Raw genomic sequence first — 19,761 nt, 5'->3', positions numbered from 1 at the left:
AAGGGCATGTACCTGGGTTGCGGGCACATCCCCAGTAGGAGATGTGCAGGAGGCAGCTGATCGATGTTTCTAGCTCTCTATCTCTCTCCCTTCCTCTCTGTAAAAAATCAATAAAATATATTTAAAAAAAAAAAAAAAAGAATGTTTTAGCTATTTGAGGGCCCTTGCAATTCCAGATGCATTTGAGAATTAACCCTTCCACATCCGAAAAAAATAATTCCCTGGGATTTTGTTAAAGATTGCATCAACTCTGTACATCACTTTGGGTAGTATTGGCTCCTAATGATATTGTGTTCCAGTCCATGAACAGAGGATATCTTTCCATTTATTTAGGTCTTTACTTTATTTCAACAATGTTTTATAGTTTCAACATACAACTGTTTCGCCTTCTAGGTTAAATTTATGGATAGGTATTTTATTATTTTGGAACTATTGTAAATTGAATTGTTTTCTATTGTAAATGGAATTGCTGGTGTATAGAAACTGTACTGAATTTTTTGTTTGATCTCATGACCTTCTACTTTGCTAAACTTAGGTATTATCTTTAGTAGATTTTTTTTTTTGTCGATTCTTTGGGACTTTTTATATACAGAACTAGAGGCCCAGTTCACAAAATGTGTGCACGGGTAGGGTCCCTAGGCCTGGCCCGTGGTCAGGACCCATTGGAGCCTACCAGCTGCCGGACAGGGCCTTCCTAAGTTCCGCACTGCCCCCTAGTGGTCAGCGCACGTCATAGTGAGCCATCCAACTCCCAGTCTCCTGGTCAAACTCCCACAGGGACACTTTGCATATTAGCCTTTTATATAAATAGATGATCTTGTCATCTGCAACTAGAGAAAGTCTTATTTCTTTCTTTCCAATTTGGATAACTTCTATTTCTTTTTCTTGCCTAATTTCTTTGGCTAGAACGTCTTAGTGCAATACTGAATAACAGTGGTGAAAGTGGACATTTTTTACTTGTTTCTGATCCTAAAGGGAAAGTTTTTAGTCTTTCCCCATTGATTCTGATCTTAGCTCTGTGTTTTTCATACATGCCCTTTATCATATTGAGGAAATTCCCTCAATATTTTTAAATGCATAAGATAAAACATATAGGATTACAGAGGAAACTAATTACCTAGTATGTTGAAATTCTGTTATTAAAAAATTAAAATTAATGTGTGATATTGTAACATGTATACTTATTAACACATTAAATAAGCTACAGTGTCATTTGAATTAGTGATAAGTATAAATGATATTCTGAAATGTTTACAGCTGTAATGTGTAATACTACTGTGGTTTGCTATGTCCATTGTTAATGGAAGGAGATACTCAGCTAGAGGTTAGTGAAGATAAAGACGTAAATTGTTCCCATCCAAATTCATGGTACCCTTAGTTCTATCCACTAGAATCCCAGGCTGAAACCCCTGAGGTCAAGAGAAAATTGGTGATAGAAAAGATGGACATGGCATGGGGAGGGAGATGCCATTGTGCCCAGGAAACAGTTGGCCATCTGAGAGATATAAGGACAGTAGCAAAGGCTTCCTGCCAAGTGAATAAGATGCAGGAAGAGGGGACAAGGGCATAAGGGTGTGTGCCAGGGAAGTGACTGCTGTGGTAGAGCCTGGACTGGAAGGGCAAGTTGGGGAGGGAGGACAGAGGTGGAGTGGGTCAGGGGGTGGAGTGCCAGTGGGGTCAAGAGCGGGCCAGAAGGAGAGCACTAGAAAGACAGGTGGTGTTAGCAGGATGCTTTTGAATGTTGTCAGGTAGCAAGAAGACACAGCTTTTAGGACTGCCTCAGCAGGATTGGGGAAAGCTTTGAAAGATGACATTGGACAAAGTTATATACTGATGGAGTGCTTTATTTCCTAGATTCATTAACTCTGGATTTTTCAGTGTTAAAAATGTTCAAATTCAATAAAACATTTCATGCATAAACTAAAATTTCTACTCACAAATATATTGCACTTGGCAGTTCACACTTTGTTTCACTGTTTGGCTTCCTAGCAAGTGGCTATGAAGAATGACAGCATTGTTTAACCCAAGCTGATCTTCTATCTTCACAGCACTGTGCTATGGTTTCTTTCAAGTCCACTCAGGTGTACGTGGTACCTTCCGTCTGTGCCAAAATGAGCTGAAGTGGTTCCAAACCAAACTCTTAGAAACTTGCTTTGGAAGTGGACATGTGTAGCTGAGTGGGGCCTGTGTCCAGAGCTGACTCAATAATGGGAATTCTCCAAATAAGCTTCCATGTAGAATATGTTTATTAAAGGATAAATGATAATGTGCTAATTGAAGTATAAGCATCTTGAGACAGACAACCCAAACCATTATTCTACAATTGTTTACAATTGACAGGGACTGGTGGTAAAACACACACTGAATTGTTTGGTTTTATTTTTTTTTTAATATGTTTTTATTGACTTGAGAGAGAGAAAAGGAGAGGGTGAGAGAGAGCTCAGTTGCCTCCTGTATACACCCCAACCGGGAATCAAACCCACAACCTGGTATGTGCCTTGACCAGGAATCGAACGGGCAACCTTTTGGTTTGATACATGGGACAACGCCCAATCAACTAAGCCACACTGGCCAGGTGGTGTTTGGTTTTATTTTTATACTAGAGGCTTGGTCCCTTGGCCTGGCCTGTGGACATCCCCCGAGGGGTCCTGGATTGTGAAAGGGTGCAGGCCAGGCCAACCGACCCCACTGGTGGGGCCCAGAAGGGACACAGGAGGTTGGCCAGCTGGATGACCACAGGAGGGCTCCAGGGCATGTCCACCCATCTTGCCTAGGCCCTATCTCAGGACCCCAGCAGCAAGCTAACCTACCAGTCGGAGTGTCTGCCCCCTTGTGGTCACTGTGCATCATAGCTACCAGTGGAACAGTGGAACAATAGCTTAGGCTTTTATATATATAGATTTAGATTCTTCTCCGGCTCTGGCCCTGGCTCTGGTTCTAGCCTGCTGGGCTGCTTTCTTGCAGTTTCACTTCCTGGGAGTAGTTGCACATGCACTAGTATGAGATAACAATGCCCATGGCTTTATGTCAAGGGGTCTTTTTACCTTGTAGGGAGTGCAGGGCAAGAAGTAGGGGTGGCTAAAGAGGTGGTGCAGACAAGTGCAGGGTAGGAGTTGTGGGGTGGAGGATGAAGTGATAGTAAAGAGGAAGAGTTGGAACCGGGCCATCTGATTTGGACTTAGAAGTGGTCCTTTCTTCCTGCCCTCAGACCTTTTGCCCCATGTCTCCTTAGTGCCTCATGGTCCTTCTCTCAAGTATCCTAGTTGTTTCTCTGCTTTTCTTTGCCCTCCCCTTTCCCCAGTTCTGCCCTCCCCCAAGACAAAAATCCCCCAAGATAAACTGAACTTTGATAGGTCAGCAAAGCCCAGACCCTCAACTAGTGGTGGCCTTGGACATACACAACATCACATCTGCCATCTCCTAGGCCCCAATATATGACATTACTAGGGGAGTGGGAGACTCAAGAAGTTTAAATGCTCAGATTACAAAAGGAGGGTCTTATAATAGCCCCTGACATGCCTCCCATAGGGCTTTGCCATCCACCCCCCTCTCTCCATAGTGGACTGCACTAGTGCGTGTGGCAGGAGAGAGGGTTTCATTCCCCAGACCACTCCCATATCATTGTTCATTCTAGTAAAGCTCTCCAAGAAAATACAGCCTTATTTTTAAGTCTCAGTGGAGATATGAACCACTTCCTGCTACCAAGAAACTTTCACATCCCACCTACTCTCAGTAGGGAGTGGGTTGAGGGGAGAGGATGGGCAGGGCAAGGGGATCGGGGGTGAGGGTGGGGCACCCGGAGTCCCCCAACCTCACCCCAAGTGCTGGCCCATTTCTCACCTCAGCAACTTTCACATCCCAGATCTCAGTTCTGCTCTAGTCTGAAATTATTGCCTTCAGAATATTAAGACTTCTGTTAATAAACTTGTAGTCACCTCAATACATGCAGTAGCCAGACTTGGATTTTCCTGGCAGACAGGGCAGAGGGGCAGGCATTTGTCTTTGGGCATTGTGCCGGGTGTCTTCAAAGCCCAGAGGGAGAGTTGGCATAATCAGGAGTGGGCCTTACAACAAAAGTTCTTCCCAATCGTAGCCTCACTAAACACTTTTCTCATTTATTTTACTGTTGGGGCTGTTAACAGGTTATGTCCTTTCCCAGGCATTCCGAGTAGGGCGATGGGAGGGACCCTGATGGGGACCATTTTTACACACCATTATGGTGAGCTTCTGGGATTCTTAGAGATGCTATGTGATCAAGTCCAGCCCATTGAGGTCTATCAGGTAGAGCATCTCTCATTAGAATTCTGATCTAGGAGCAAAGGGATGGGAGGTTAGCCTCTGGGAGTTTAGGAGAAAGCCTAAAGGGTGCCAAGGCTAAGGAAGCCCAATGCTCTGACCCAGCAGACTGCAGTCTCTTCCCAGGGCTCCAAGCAGGAAGTTTAGCTACAAGCTGGTGTAGGTGCTCCTCGAAAGAGGAAAGTGAAGACTGACAACCAGGAAATTACAGCCATGTTCCCAGAACTCTGGTGAAGGGGTTTCAGTTCTCACCAGCTGAACTGCAGTCTCGGGAGGCCAAGACTCACCAGGCCCTGGGAGGTGCAAGCAAGGAAAGATGGTCATTTTGGGAACCACCTGAATACGGTCTGCTCGATGGACTGAGTGAACCAGGAGGGGAATGCAACAAGAACAGAATTAGGAGGAAGAACCTAGAATGTTGGTGGCTCACAAATTCTGTATTAAAAGCCTGACGCTGAAAGATGGCAGAAGATAGGCTGGATCCCTTTTTGGCTGAAATGTAAAACTTTCTAGGTACAGAGGAAGGAAGCTGAAAGAATGAGGCGAGGAAAAGGGAAGACACAAGGAACGAAAGAAAAAGGAGTCACAAATATACAATGAGAGCCAGAAAGGAAGGAAATGAGTATAGTTAGATGAAAAGTGGAAGAAATGACCGTAAATGGAGAGAACTGGAATGAGAGAATAGAGACGAGAGGGAAAGAATAAACACAGGAAGTGGAGCAGAATGAGAGGAAAGCTTAGGGAATTCCAGATGGAGTCCTAGCTCACCAGTATGTAGCAGAAGAAAAGGTAGAGGGCGTAGTAGGCCTGACTTAGGGGACTAGTGTTTTGTCAAGACCCGTTCTTGCCAGTCTGGCTTCTTCCTCTTTCATCTCTTCCTGTGAATGCAGAGGTGCCACAGTACAGAGGCCTGGCACAGGGGGTGAAATGACTGTGAGGAGAAATACTGAATTGGGGAAGGGGTTGGGGGGCTAAGGAGAAAGAGAGGCACTCCCTTTACTAGAGGAACCCCATCTTTGAGCTCTCCTCACCCATCCAACCACAAAAAGCCAGGTTTTACTGAGACCAAATCAGGTTTCTCTTTATCTTCGTCTTCACGGGAGGTTGAGGCTTAAGGAGTGGCCCAGGAACTTGGGTTCTAAGTGCCCGTGAACACGTCCCTGCCTGAGTTCCAATGTTTTTTTTCCTTCCCTGGATATTTATTCTGGAAATGCCTTTACTTCTTCTGCGACACACCCAAGGCCAGGTGCGTGGATCTCTGCCACAGCCTGGGTGATAACTGATTGACACCTGTAATGTTACCAACAGGGACCAGATCCGGAGCAGGTCTGCCTCGAGCCGGCCGGTAGTATGTGGGTTCTTGACTTTGTGCAGGAAAGATTTCACAGCATGAGCCCAGGTGATTTGGAGAGTACATTTATTAAATGTACTGGGGACAGTGAAACAAAGGAGGCACTTAGGGTGGGAGCAGCAGCAGAGAGCATAGGCGGTGCTCTGCTCTGGCTCCCTAGAAATGCTCTAGGAAAGCAGTGAATCTGGCAGGGCTGCTGTTGGCTCACTGGGAAGGGAAGGTCACAGTGACAGAAGTGAGCCTGGGTGGGGCTGCTTTAGCTCACTGGGCTGTCAGAGAAAAAGAGGACCTTGGAGACAGGATCAGGGGTGAGCCTGGGATGACCTGCTGCTGCCCTTTGCTCTCCTGGTTGCAAGTCCCTTGGGGACCCTAGAGTTTAGGAGGAAGGGAGTAAAAAGTTCATGCCTGAGGCGGGCATGGCGTGCTCCTGAGAGCCCATGCTGGCATGCTTTGTCTTGAGGGTTTTCTCTCTTAGATGGAGGGTCCCCAGCAAACGCTCACCAGCTTCTCAAGTGCATTTTTAATTCTGCTGCTGCGGCATCAGAATGAGTATATAGGGGAGTTTGGGATTTCTTTGGTTGGGTTTACAGTTTTACTTTTATCATGGGTCTGTCTGGCTCTTACTGGGTTTTTGTTATTTGTTGCCCTGACTTCATCCGTCCTTGGGTTTGGCCGGCACAAATGGCATTATCTGGGTCTCTCCTCTATCTCCCTTACCAGGGATTTAAGCTATTTATTCTCTGAGCAGGAAGGAGAGGTATTAACCATTTGTTCTCAAGTATCCTTGCTTAGGGAAGATAAGGTCTTATGATTCACTGGCGGGCTATAAATCGGGCAAATTGTTAGGCCTTGTTTAATTATGTGTCTCAGTTTCCCCATCCTACATGCCCAGGAATTTTCCTAGCTTCTTACTATCTTGCCTCAGTCAGTCCACGATAGTCCACAAGCAGGTTTCCCTACGTACACCTGTGCCCAGGGACACCTGGGCGGGAAGCACAGCTTGGGGGAGGGGGCAAGAATGACTAGAAGGGAGGCAGCAGTCAGATTCGCCTCGGAAATCTGAGAGCAGGGGTGCTGCCTGAGACCTAGTCATGAGATAACCTTGTGTTTTAGGTGCTCACGTGGCAAAGAGGGACCCCCTTGGACCAGATCCTGTGTGAGGTGACCCAGCTCAGGCCCATGCTCTAGGTTTTTGTTCTGTGCAAGTGGGTGGCTGGGATAGGAAAGGGGGCGGGGGGAGGTAGGAATGATTAGGTGTTATGTGTTGGCCAGAGTCGTCTGTGAGAACATATCAAGTAGTATGTATCATGCGAAGTTCATATGGACAGTCACGTGGGCAATTGGCTATGAGTATGGAGCCAAAAGGCTAGGTTGGAAATATAAATCTGGGAGTCATCCGTTGTATTTATTTAAAGCCACGGGACCAATTCGATAGCCCAAGAAGAGAGAAGACTCGGTCCAGGGCCTGAGCCAGGGACACACTCTGTGTCAGTGGGACCGCAGAGGTCCAACCAAGGAAAGGGGCCCAAGCGAAGAGCCGCAGGAAGGTGTGCAGCACAGCATCGCCAGGTGCTGCTCCAAGCGTGAGTGTCAGAGAACCGACCACTGCACTGGGCACGTGGCCGCGGCCAGCGGCCTTGAGAAGCGCGTTGCAGCGGCTCGGCGGCAGGAAGAGCTCCGTTGGTCTATTGCGGGAAGAATGGCAGCTGACTCTGCAGCTCGCGTTCGTTGGTGGCCATAGGGGAGGCGGAACTGAAGCGGAAGTACAAACCAGGAACAACTTGGGGCGGGGGGTGCTGGCTGGCCTTTGGAAACCCACCGCAGGTGCGCGCCCCGAAGAGACAGACCCCTACTCCGCCGGCCCGGCCCGGCCCGCCCCGCACTCCGCGCGTGCGCGCCTGGGCGGCAGGCGGCCGGCGGGCGGCAGTGCGCAGGCGCGCGTCGTGCCCGCCCCTTCCTCCGCGGCCGCCCAGTTCCGCGGGGGCCACTCAGGAGCCAGGACACGGGCTGCTCTTAAAGGAGAAACGGCGGCGGGCACGGAAGGTGGGCCCCGTCCCTCCAGCGCTGTCCCGCCCGCGCTTGGCGGCGGCGCAGGCGCCGTGGGAAGCTGGTAAGGCCGGGCCGGGCGGGCGCTCGAGGCGGCCCCGGGATGGCCTGTGCAGTGCCCGGTGCGCGCACTGTACGCGTTAAGCGCTGCGGCCGGAGACCGGGTGGGGCGGGCCCCCGGCCCCCGGACCCCAGGACGCGTCCTTGCAGTTGAAGCTGTTTCCCACCCGGCTCCCCTTCCGGGAGGCGCTCCCGTGGAAGAATCACGCCCCGCCCGCCGCTCCTGCCCCGCGGTGGTCGGTCCCCTACTCCCGCCGACTGCAGCGAGCGCTATGGCAACGGTTTGGTCCTGCCCATCCCCCGCGGAGGCCGGCGGGCGAGCGGCGGGTCCGGCCGGCCCACGCGGGTCCTCTGCCTTGCAGGGCCCGGGCCCATGGCCGCCTCCCCGGCAGAGGCCGACGCCTCCCACCGGCGGCGGGAGAAGCGGCGGCAGCTGGACGCGCGCCGCAGCAAGTGTCGCATCCGCCTGGGCGGCCACATGGAGCAGTGGTGCCTCCTCAAGGAGCAGCTGGGCTTCTCCCTGCACTCGCAGCTCGCCAAGTTCCTGCTGGACCGGTTAGGGCTGCACGGGGGTCGGGGTGAGGGCGGGGCACCCGGAGTCCCCATCCTCACCCCGAGTGCTGGCCCGTTTCTCACCTCAGCCGTCCGGTATGCACGGAGTGATGGTGGCCTCCCAGGGTCCGGCCCACCCCCCTCGCCCCCGTGCACAGCGCCCTTGGAGTCGGCCCCCCCCAACCCCCCCATGCACAGGGCCCTTAGAGTCGCCCCCGTGCACGGCGCCCTTAGCGTCGCCCCCCCCCCCCCCCCTTGCACAGCGCCCTTAGCGTCGCCCCCGTGCTGTGTGAGTGCCCCTAGTTGCGGACCCTGGTCCGCCTGGGCCCGGCCTGACCTGCCTCTTGTCCTCTGGCAGGTACACTTCCTCGGGCTGTGTGCTCTGTGCAGGTGGGTAGGCAGCCGCTGGGGGAAGGGGCTCAGGGGCCGTAGGGGGAAGAGGGGCAGCAGCGAGGGTGCGACCCAGGAAGACTCCTTAAGGGGATGGGTCAGAGGGGCCTGTGGGAGTTGGGGAGAGGTAAGGCATTGGGGAGCCCAGGCAGTGAGTGAGCGCAGCCCGCGGGGAAGGGAGCAGCTTCTCAGGCCTCGCTGCCTGGGCTCTGAGGATCAATAAACTGGATGGGTCCAGGGCTGCCCAGGGTGGTACCCGGCAAGGCTGCCTGGGGTGGCTCTCCAGGGTGAGAAGAGGGGGCACCCCAGCTGGCTCTGACTGTCACCTTCACCCCTTTAGGTCCTAAGCCTTTGCCCCCCAAGGGTCTGCAGTATCTGGTGCTCCTATCTCATGCCCACAGCCAAGAGTGCAGCCTGGTGCCTGGGCTGCGGGGGCCTGGGGACCGCGATGGTGGGCTTGTGTGGGAGTGCTCCGCGGGCCACACCTTCTCCTGGGGCCCCTCCTCAGGCCCCGCACCTCCAGCGGAGCCCAAGCCAGCCCTCCTTCCAAGTACTTCCCAGAGAAGCTGGTGCCCAGAGGCCAGGGGTGGGCAGGAGCCTGCAGGTAGGCGGGGAGGGAAGAGCTGTGGAGAACAGGAAGGGAGAAGGGTTTCCCTCTTTGGAGCTCAGGACCTTTGGCTCTGAAAATGATCTGTTCTCAATGGACTCTGCTGTCCAGGGAATGTGTCCTTAAATAGATGTTTAGGTGTAAAAAGGAAAGTGCATAATAGGATGTATGGCATGTGTTTTGGTGGGAAAATAAGGGGGAAGAAAGCACTTTTGAAAGAATGAGATCTCCCTGGGAAGGCAAATGGAAACCAGATTGCCTGTGGGGAGAGCTAGGCCACTAGGGGGCAGTATTGGAAAGGAGACTTCACAATGTACCTTTTTATACTTGTGTGTGCTTTTTTTAACCATGTGAATGTGTCGTCTTTAAAAAAAATACCCTTTCCCACTGTAGTGGCCTCTTCCCCTTCCTAAGAGTCCTCCCATGAGCCCACCTGCCCTCATCCCTTCGGCCGGAGTTTCTTCCCCTTTAACCCCACCTGTGCCAACAGGTTTGGAATCGGAACGTGAGGAGAGGACGCAGGAGGCGAGGTTGCCCAGGTGAGGCTGGTGAAGGAGGGACGAGCTAGATGGGTGGGCAGTGGGTGAGGGATCAGAACCCCAGGCTTGCCGTCTTGCCCCTGCAGGGGAATGGGGCCCCCACCGGAGTCCTTCCCGCCCCCAGAAGACGAGGGGGAGGATGAAGATGAGAGTGAAGAGGAGATGCTCAGTGATGCCAGCCCATGGACCTACAGCTCCTCCTCAGACAAGCACGTTGGGGCTGAGGGCGGACACTGAGCAGAGCGGGAGGGGGGGGTGGTGCAGCTGACCAGGGATGCAGACTTGGTGGGAAGGGCAGAAAGAACTGGAGGCTTGGAATTGGGTGGAAAGGGCTTAAGTTAGGCTTCAAGGGAGAATGAAGGCCAAATGCAGATAGGAGTAGAGGCCTGGGTGGAGTTTTTCTGAGTTTGGGGTCATCTCAGTTTCGGGGCTGGGGTGGGGCTGCGGCTGGCTGAGGCCCAGGAGTTAATGTCCTCTTCACTCTTTCAGCTGTGAGCCAGATGCCCCCAGGCCACACCCGTCCCCTGTCACCCATGCACTCGAGGAGGGAGAGACACCTCTGGCCCCTGCAGCTGCCCCCACTTCTCTTGCTGTGCCACCCTCATCAGCGTCCCCATTGGGTTCTGGAGCGCCTCTGTCTGCAGAAGATGAGGGGAAACCGGAGCTCCATCACACCCCTCCAGTGGCCCAGCAAACTGAGCCCCTGGCCAGGTAACCTGTTGGCTGAGACAGAGGGCAGGGGCGTCCTGGGACATGGCCCTTCCTTGAGGCCCTCTGCTCCCTCTTTGCTGTTCGTAGCCCTGGGAGTCAGGTCCGGTCTGCTCTGGCGGTAGCCTGGGATGAGGACAGTGCACAGATTGGCCCCAAGAGAATTAGGTAAGGCTGGGGGAAGGTTCTGGAAGGGGCTGAGAGGAGAGCCTGCAGGAGTCTTCATGCTCCTCCCTATTCTGCTCCCTCAGGAAAGCTGCCAAAAAGGAGCTGCTGCCTTGTGACTACCCTGGCTGCGGGAGGATCTTCTCCAACCGGCAGTATTTGAATGTGAGGATGTGAAGGGCACAGGTTGGGTTCCATGTGGCCTCGGTGGAGAAGGGCTGAAGGAGAAGCCGAGGCAAAGGAACCTGGGGTTGGGGGGATTGGAAGTCAGGAAAAGAAGGGTGGGGTGGACATGCAGAGCTTACCTGCAGTTCGTAATCACTGAGCCAGGTGACTGGTAGGGAAGGCAGAAAACCCAGCCTTGGACACACTACCCCTGCCCACGACTGCTTGTTGCATGGCCTCCAGGGACCACAGGAGTGACGGTAGCGTCCGCAGGTTCTCTGGGTGATAGCGACTGTTATAAGCACTGGGCCTTTCGATCTTCAAGACGTCTACTCAGATGCTGATACTGTTCCCACTTTGCAAACCAGGAAGCCAAGGTTCACATGGTTAAACTCTGCCCAAGGCTCCTCAGCTAGTGCGTGATAGTGCTGGCGTCTCCGAGTTTTGTCCTCATATTCAGGAGAAGTTTGAGGCACAGAAAGGGCAGGGCCTGCCCCGACACAGCCAGAGCCCTCAGGGCAGGTCTGGGGCCTGAGAGGGCTCACACAGGGCTGGTGAGGCATGGGTGTACCAGGAGCAAGTAGCGGGGGAGAGTCCCCAAGTGGCAGCGAAGCTCTGGCTGTGGACATTCAGCAGGGCTGCTCAGGTACACTGAGCCTGTTCAAGGAGGAGGCGGAAGCAGCCCCGAAGGCAGTTTAACTCAGAAAGTGGACAAAAAATAAAACGAGAGAATTCATGTACATGGACAACAGTGGGGTGACTGGGGGGGTGCGGAGGGGTGGGTGAAGTGGAAGAGGGCATAGAGGGGATATATAGTGATGGAAAAAATAAATGAAATCAGAGAAAGGAAGGAGTGTGGGGGTTTGGAGGGGGAAGCCCATGGGATTTAATGAGACGGGCTGTGAAGCTGGGTCACATAGGAAGAGAAATGTATTCCAGAAGTACTTGGAAGTCAAGGTTGAAGAACACACTACCCTTAAGAGTGTTCCAGGCTGAGAGTATGTGTGTCCAAAACAGACATCAGAGAAAATCGTGTAGCATATATCTAGTGATCTCTTACTGAAAAGCAGGCCACCTGGGTGATGTTGTACTTGAATATTGACCGTGAAGAGGACAATCCTGCCCCTACAGTCTGTCCCATGCCCAGCAGACAGCACGTTCATAGTTGGGGACCTGGGCTTTACAAGGGGAAGTTGTGGCAAGGAGGTGAGATCATAGAAGTCAAGGCTACATTAAGACGAGGGCATTTTGTGGTCAGGGCGGGAGGGGAGGGGAGGGACGCTCATGTGTAGGTGATGTGAGCCAGGGTGACGGTTTTCAGCAGAGGAGCCTGTCTGGTGGGTCGGCTCTGGGGTCTCCCTGCGGAGACCATTCCCCTCCTTCCGTAGCACCATAGGAAGTACCAGCACATCCACCAGAAGTCCTTCTCCTGCCCAGAGCCAGCCTGTGGAAAGTCCTTCAACTTCAAGAAACACCTGAAGGAGCATGTGAAGCTGCACAGTGGTCAGTGGGGGGAATGCCTCCTCGTTTCCCCCTGTGGATCCCTGTACCTCCACCTGTGGGTCTAGCATGTCCTCCTAAGGGACCGTTCACTTCCCTTGGGGATCCTTTACCTTCCCACCTGTGAGTCCCTTCACCTCCCCCTGTGGGGCCGTCAGCTACCTGCAGCTCCTGTCACACTCTGGGCGACTCACTGGCACACCCAGCATGCATTCCCTGTGTTGAGCACGTACCCGCTTGAGACTGTTGTAGGTGCTGGGACGCCTCAGTGAGCAAAGCAGGCAGTCCTCACCTAAGCTGTCCACTCCCGTGACACAGAGCACGGAAGGAGTGAAAGCATGGAAGTGAGGAGCGCAGGGGGGAGTTGCTCTTGTAGAGAGGGAAGGTGCCTTGGGCCCTGGACTGGCAGCCTTCCACATGTTCAGCGCGTGGAAGGATGAGAAGACAGATAGGTGGTGGGGGCCTCAAGACTACCATGAGGATGGCTTGGCTCCTGGGCAGATGAGATGGTTTCCACCTCAGGGTCTTGAGCAGTGAAGGGACACAGCTGACTTGAAAAGGAGAGCTGTGGCCCAAGTCAGTTTGGCTCAGTGGATAGAGCATCGGCCTGCAGACTGAAGGGTCCCGGGTTCGATTCCAGTTGAGGGCGCATACCTTGGTTGCAGGTACCAGGCCCTGGCCAGGGGCATGTGGGAGGCAACCAATCGATGTGTCTCTCTCACATCGGTGTTTCTCTCTGTCTCTCCTTTTCCCTTCCACTCTCTCTAAAAATCAATGGAAAAAATACCCTTGGGTGAGGAATTAAAACAATAAAAAGAGCTGTGGCTGCCACGTGGAGTAGGGGACGGCAGGAATGTGCAGGGCGCAGTGATGGTGGTCTGGAAGCCGACAGAGTGGAACCAGAAGGGCTGCCAATGGGAAGGACACATTAGGCGCAGGCGGGAGGGGCGGGAGGAGTCGGGTGACTTGGAGGATCCCAGCCTGAGCACCTGGGCAGAAGGTAATAAGGCTTCTTGGAACAGAGACGCGTGCTGTCAGAAAGGGACATTTTATTTGGGGCATATAGTAGGTATCCCAGAGGATGTGAATCTGGAGTTTGGGGATATGGGTAGAAAAGGTATGTTTGTCATGAGCACAAACATGTGGCTGGTTTTTGGAGCTGTGGGTGGCATGACCCCACATGGGAGGACTGAGCCAGCTGAAGAGGCTTGAGGTGGGAAGGGCAGCTGCAGAGGAGCCGGCGAGGCAGGCGAGGAAACTGGTATTGAAGGACCAAGCAAAGTGCTGGGGAGGGGAGTTGTGCCGGTGCACAGGGCTGAGTAAGAGGGTGAGGACAGGCCACCAGACATGGTGGGAAGCCATCCTTGACTAGATGGTGGGTGACAAGGGAAATGACAGCCAGAATGGAGTGAGTTCCAGGCGGGAAGGAGCTAAGGAAGTGGAGACGGTGAGTATGAACAACTCTGTGTCAAGCAGAGAATTGGGGTCTTAGCTAAGAGGGCTGTAAGCTTGGGGCACACAATGGGACCAATCCCTCAGAGAGAAAAGACTTACTGGGGTGGGCACCCTCTGGTCAGTGAGGGGGTATCAGGCACAGTTAGAAGGTGGCCGCAGAGGAGCCGGTGGTAGTCACATATGGGCACAGAAGCATTCTGGCTGGTGGATTTGGGGGCAGGATATGAGCATCCTCTCTGGGCTTCGCTCTTATTGATGACTTCAAAACAAGCTCAGTGCTGAATGGCGCTGCTGGAGAGGAGGTGGTGTGAACGTGGCCTGGATTCCAAAGAGGGCCGAGTGAGCGGACCAGGGAAATGCAGAGGCATGTGGCGGCCCCGAGATCTGTGGTGGATGAATGTGGAGGCTGAGGGGAGGGGTTTCTGCCCCCTCAGTATACAGGGGCAGGCCCAGGGTTGTGTTGATGCTGCATTGGTTTTAACCTAGCAGGTACAGCTGAGGGAGAGAGGGACAGGTGAACTGGTGTGAGTGACTGAAGTCACTCTGTCCTAGAAACTGCGCTGGGCAAGGCGGGACTGGGGACGGCGTTGGGCCCTGGACTGGCAGCCTGGAGTCACTGGATTATCAGTGTGACAAGGTAGGGTATGGTAGGCAGGTCCGTGGCTGGAACTCAGATGGTTGAAATTGTGGTGATGGGGTATGGGAGTGGTGGTTGAGAAGGGTGGGCTGCTAGGTCAGTGAATGTCATGTCATGAGAGAAGTGAGTGCTGGCCAAGTAGGAAGCAAACTGACGCTAGGATAGCAGGAGACAAGGCTGGGGCCAGTATTGCATGGAGCACAGGAGTAATGGAGGCGAAGGCTGCCGGTGTGTGTATGTGATCTGAGGGCAGGGTATACAGAGTGGTGTTGCAACAGGTGTAAAGGGCACCTCGAGAAGCTTGGAGGTGGCAGGGAGGGCAGGTTCCAGAAAAAAAATAGAGAGGGGATTGCTGACAGCCACAGGCCGTTGTTGGGGGCCAGAATGGATGTGATGTGTAGGCTGAGTGGGGACAGTACTCCTGTGGGGGCTGGTGGATGGGATGAGGAGGGGCCACAGCCTGGAGATGGATGCTGGGGTGTCCCCATGCCCCCGCAGACACCCGGGACTACATCTGTGAATTCTGCGCCCGGTCTTTCCGCACCAGCAGCAACCTGGTCATCCACCGGCGCATCCACACTGGAGAGAAACCGCTGCAGTGAGTGTGGGGTGTTGGAGGAGGGGGCCGGCAGGACACTCAGGCACCTGGGCTGAGGCCCCTAACTCCCCTCTGCTGACCCTGGCACAGGTGTGAGATCTGCGGCTTCACCTGCCGCCAGAAGGCCTCCCTGAACTGGCACCGGCGCAAGCATGCGGAGACAGCAGCCACCCTGCGCTTCCCCTGCGAGGTCTGTGGCAAGTGCTTTGAGAAGCCGGACAGCGTCGCAGCTCACTGCAGCAAGAGCCACCCAGCGCTGCTCCTGGCCCCCTCAGAGCAACTCAGCCCAGCGGAGCCCAGTTCCAGTGTCTCTCCCCCTGCGCTCCTGGGGGCCGGCGATGGGTGCAGGCCCTCGGGTGTCTCAGGCTCTGACCCTGCTTCCTAACCAGTGACCACGGGACTGAAGAGGAGAAAGGCCAGCCGCCTGGTTCCTGGGAACTAGGGTGAGGGGGAGTCAGGGCACAGGCAGGACTGGACCCCAGGGCAGTAAGGCTGTAGTAGTCTTCCTACAGGACAGAATAAACTCGGTATTTTACGTGGACGTGTGGGCAGAGTGAGTGATTTTGCACCGGAGGTGCAGGAATCGATTCCTTTGTAGGCACTCTGCCAGTGCAGCCCAGCACCAGCCTCTTCCTCTCTGCAGCCCCCCCCCCCCCCCCCCCCCCGCAAGGACCCAGCTTTCCCAATTTGCTTGGGCACTTTGCAGCCCTTTCCTGCGGAGTGTGACGCCCACTCTCACTGGAGCAGAGCAGGCTGTGACAGCAGGGAGAGTACCGGGTCACTCTGGAGGTATAGACCAGCAGGCATATGATATGTGACCCTGGTCCATGTTCTGTGCATTAACCAGGAGAAGCAAGTATACAGGCCCAGAGAATCATGCCTTCTAGTACAAAAGCAAGAGGGCTGTGTGTGCAGCATTGCTGAGCTGCCTTGGGAAGAGCGAGACATAGGGACTTGGAAGGGGCCCGACTCTCAAGTCACTTTTCAAGTTTGCAGAGACAGTGGCCTCAGGTGTGATAAAGGAGGCTCTTGGCCTCCGGAACCCAGATACATGCCTCCTTTATTTCACCAGTCACAGCAGAACACTGCTGGCCCAGGAAATCCCCACCCTGCCCTGTTGCCTCTGGACTGTGAGCTTGATTCACGTGCTCCACTTGGCTGTGCCAGGCTTTGGGGACCATGTGGTCTTAGCCTAGGTCCCAGGGCTAATGTCCCTGCCTGGCTGGAGAATACTGTCCTGAGAGGCACCGGGTCTGGGACAGGTGGGCAGCCATGCTGAAGGCTCCCGCCCACCTTCATGAGAGCGGGCCATCTCTCTAAGGCAGCAGGCTGTGTGCCTCTGGGTACAGATGTCCTTCAGTTGAGCTAGCTCCGCCGCCATTTCTGCCTGCAAATTTCCAATCTGTCCGAAGACCAAGGAGGCTAGTAGCTAAGTGGAACCGTGAGGCAGGAAGGGCAGGTGGGATGTGACAGAGGCCACATCTGTGATCACTACCTGAAGCGGCAGGACATCAAAAGGACCCAGGCAGGAGAGGCAGAGGAGACTCAGGCTGGAAAAAGAAGATGGGACCGAGAAAACAGCTCAGGGAAACAGGGAAAGAAACACCTGAGAGCACAGCGGCTGGGGGACACCCCGACCCCCAGGCTCTCCCAAGCATCTGGGGGCCTGACCGACTCCTTCCCCTGCCCCCAGAGGAACAGAAGGACTGGCAAGGAAGCATGTGTAGGGCTCGCAGGAGGCCAGGTAGTAAGGCCCCACCTTGTGAGTTGGCCCGCAGTCCCTGTGACTATATTGGCGTTTGCATAGCCTACTCCAGGGCTGCCTCAGCAAGGCTCCCTTAGCTGGGACACAGAAGTCCCTGCTTTTGCTGTCCAGCATAGATGAGGGCGGCTGCTGTGGTGCCTTGGGTGGTGGAAGTGGCGCGAGCATATGGGCCAGCCGGTGCTGCGACAGGAGCGGCTGTGGCTGGAGCACTTGCGCACTCGGCACGTGGTCGCTCACCCCGGTGCGGGCGCTCATCCAGGTGGGCTCGCCGTGCAGCGCCAGCTGGGGGCCCACGGGGGCGGGGCCTCCCCCCACTCCCTCCCTCCCGGGCGCGTCACTATGAATGCAGACACGAGCCCACCCGGAGCGGAGGAGCTGGGGGAGTGTTGAGGTCAGGGTTTCATTAAATGCGTGCCTCTTTCCTGGCCTCGTGATTCCGGCTTGTTGGATTTCACTCCGCTGTTGGGAATCTGTCAGCTGACATCTGTGGAGTCACTCGGGGCCGCGTGGGGAGCTGCCATTTTCATGGCGAGGGCACTGGAATGGCCCGATACCACAGGTCCCCTCGCCGGGAGCCGACTGGCTCTGGGGACATCCGACGCCGCGCCGCACCCAGGCCGCCGGCTCACCGGCTCCCCCTCGCGGACAGGGACCGGGGCTGGCTGAGCGCGCGGCCGCCGAGGCGGGGAGCAGGGAGGTGCCTCTGAGCAGGGGGACCCGCTTCAACGCCGCTCTCCCGCGGTGGCCTCAGCGAGCCGGGCCGCTGCCGCCAGACCAGGAGGCTTACGAATGCTTCCCCGACGGCTCGTCCCCGCCGGACCGGCTCACCGGAGCGGAGGACCCTGCGCGGGGCCGGCGCGCCCTCCCCGCGTCCGCGCTGAGTCAGGTGCCCCGCCGGGTCCTCCTGAGACGCGCGCGCCCTGCCGGTGCCACCACCACCCAACCCGTCCGGGTAGTGAGGCCTCGAAGCGAGGCCAGGTGATACCTGTTCTCTCACTTGCCGGTGCGTTTCCGTGGTGTTTTCATTTTTTAAGCATTCCAGCTGCAGTGCCCTCACCGTGAAAATGGCAGCTCCCCACGCTGCCTCGAGTGACTCCACAGGTGTCAGCTGACAGATCCCCAACAGTGGAGAGAACCAAGCACAGAGAGTGAATCTAACAACCTGGAGTAATGAGATCAGGCAAGAATGCATACATTTCACGAAATCCTGAATTTTAGATTTACTTTTTTTAAGCAATGGGGATTTTTATTAACTTTAAGTTGCAAACATTATAAAGCCAGATCAAAATGGATTTCAGGAAATGAAAGAGGAAAACAAGGGCAAACTTACAAGCTGCATCAATAACATACATTCAGCCGGGCAGGTGTGGCTCAGTGGTTGAGCATCGACCTATGGAGGTCACGGTTCAATTCCCGGGTTACGGGCTCGATCCCCAGTGGAGGGCATGTAGGAGGCAGCCAATCAATGGTTCTCTCCTCATTGATGTTTCTATCTCTCCCTTCCTCTTTGAAATCAATAAAAACATTTTTAAAAAGCTGTAATATCTTTTTTATTTTTTTAAAATATATTTTATTGATTTTTTACAGAGAGGAAGGGAGAGAGATAGAGTTAGAAACATCAATGAGAGAGAAACATCGATCAGCTGCCTCCTGCACATCTCCCACTGGGGATGTGCCCGCAACCAAGGTACATGCCCTTGACCGGAATCGAACCTGGGACCTTTCAGTCCGCAGGCCAATGCTCTATCCACTGAGCCAAACCGGTTTTGGCTGTAATATCTTTTTTTTTAAAGATAAAATCACCTGGTAGTTCTCATAAATTCTAGGAAAGACATAACAAAGTAAAAGGGGAGACCTTAAGAGTTAATCTGTCCCAAGATAGCCAGCAGAGGAATTTTAAAACATATAGATAGAAAGTATAAAATACTGAATCCCTGAAGTCAATAAAGAAATATATATATATATTTTAAATGTATTTTGACCATGCTTTTCAGGCTGGCTGAGAAGCCATCTGCCCTCTACACCAGATGTAGTTTAAATAGATTTGTTTGCCTTGCTTCTTTTTTAAAAATATATTTTGAGCCCTGGCCGGCTTGGCTCAGTGGATAGAGCATCAGCCTGCAGACTGAAGGGTCCCAGGTTCGATTCCAGCCAAGGGCACATGCCTGGGTTGCAGGCTCATTCCCAGGTGAGGGGTGTGCAGGAGGCAGCCAATCAATGATTCTCTCTCATCATTGATGTTTCTATCTCTCTCTCCTCCCTTCCTCTCTGAAGTCAATAAAGAAATATATATATTTTTTAAATGTATTTTGACTGCCCTGGCGGTTTTGCTCAGAAGGGTCCCAGGTTCAATTCCCATTAAGGGCATGTACCTCAGTTGCAGGCTCAATCCCCAGCCCAGGTTGGGGCGCATGTGGAAGGCAAACAATCGATGTGTCTCTCTCACATTGATGTTTCTTTCTCTCTGTCTCTCCACCTCTCTTGCACTCTCTCTAAAAAATAAATGGAAAAATATCTTCAGGTGAGGATTAACAAAAAAATAAAATGAAATCATATATATTATACATATACTAGCTGTACCCGGCCACGCGTTGCTGTGGCTCAGTCTGGTTAAATGGAAAAGAAAGAAAAGAGAACGCGCATGTTTCTAATATGTTTGATTTCACAATGCTTGTGGGTATACAATATTTTTTGTTGTTCCATTGTCTGTGCAGATATAGAGATTGTCTGGTTTGCCGACTCTGGAACACGCAACATATAATTGTCCATGTGAGAAGCAATCCGTGTCTAGATCTAAACCGCACAATTCTAAAGATTGGCCCTGAGCTTTGTTGATGGTGATTGCAAACGCCAATCGAATTGGGAATTGCAATCTCTTAAATTGAAATGGCATATCAGTTGGAATCATAGGAATGCGAGGAATGAGG

The 19,761-nt window shown here is 53.6% G+C and overlaps 1 protein-coding gene across 8 annotated transcripts; it reads left to right on the top strand.

Moving 5' to 3' along the window:
• The first annotated feature begins 7,621 nt into the window (after positions 1–7,621).
• On the top strand, positions 7,622–15,610 carry ZNF692 (zinc finger protein 692). Of its 8 annotated transcripts, none has more exons than XM_070416722.1 (13): positions 7,622–7,757; positions 8,116–8,308; positions 8,664–8,695; positions 9,036–9,299; positions 9,793–9,841; positions 9,928–10,050; positions 10,331–10,552; positions 10,640–10,717; positions 10,801–10,879; positions 12,268–12,382; positions 14,387–14,471; positions 15,022–15,069; positions 15,160–15,610. In XM_070416722.1, exons 2-13 carry the CDS (start codon positions 8,127–8,129, stop codon positions 15,452–15,454), a joined length of 1,572 nt encoding a protein of 523 aa, XP_070272823.1. In that variant the 5' UTR covers positions 7,622–7,757; positions 8,116–8,126; the 3' UTR covers positions 15,455–15,610. The 8 variants fall into 8 exon arrangements, with proteins under 8 accessions (XP_070272823.1, XP_070272821.1, XP_070272825.1 ...); XM_070416720.1 differs by having other exon boundaries at positions 15,019–15,069; XM_070416721.1 differs by having other exon boundaries at positions 7,624–7,690; positions 15,019–15,069.
• The last annotated feature ends 4,151 nt before the right edge of the window (positions 15,611–19,761 follow it).

Source organism: Myotis yumanensis, unplaced genomic scaffold (genome assembly GCF_028538775.1).
Source record: "Myotis yumanensis isolate MYYU_CA2020_CCGP unplaced genomic scaffold, mMyoYum1.0.hap1 SCAF_5, whole genome shotgun sequence".
Lineage (NCBI taxonomy): Eukaryota > Metazoa > Chordata > Mammalia > Chiroptera > Vespertilionidae > Myotis > Myotis yumanensis.
This window is presented reverse-complemented; position numbering and strand designations above follow the sequence as displayed.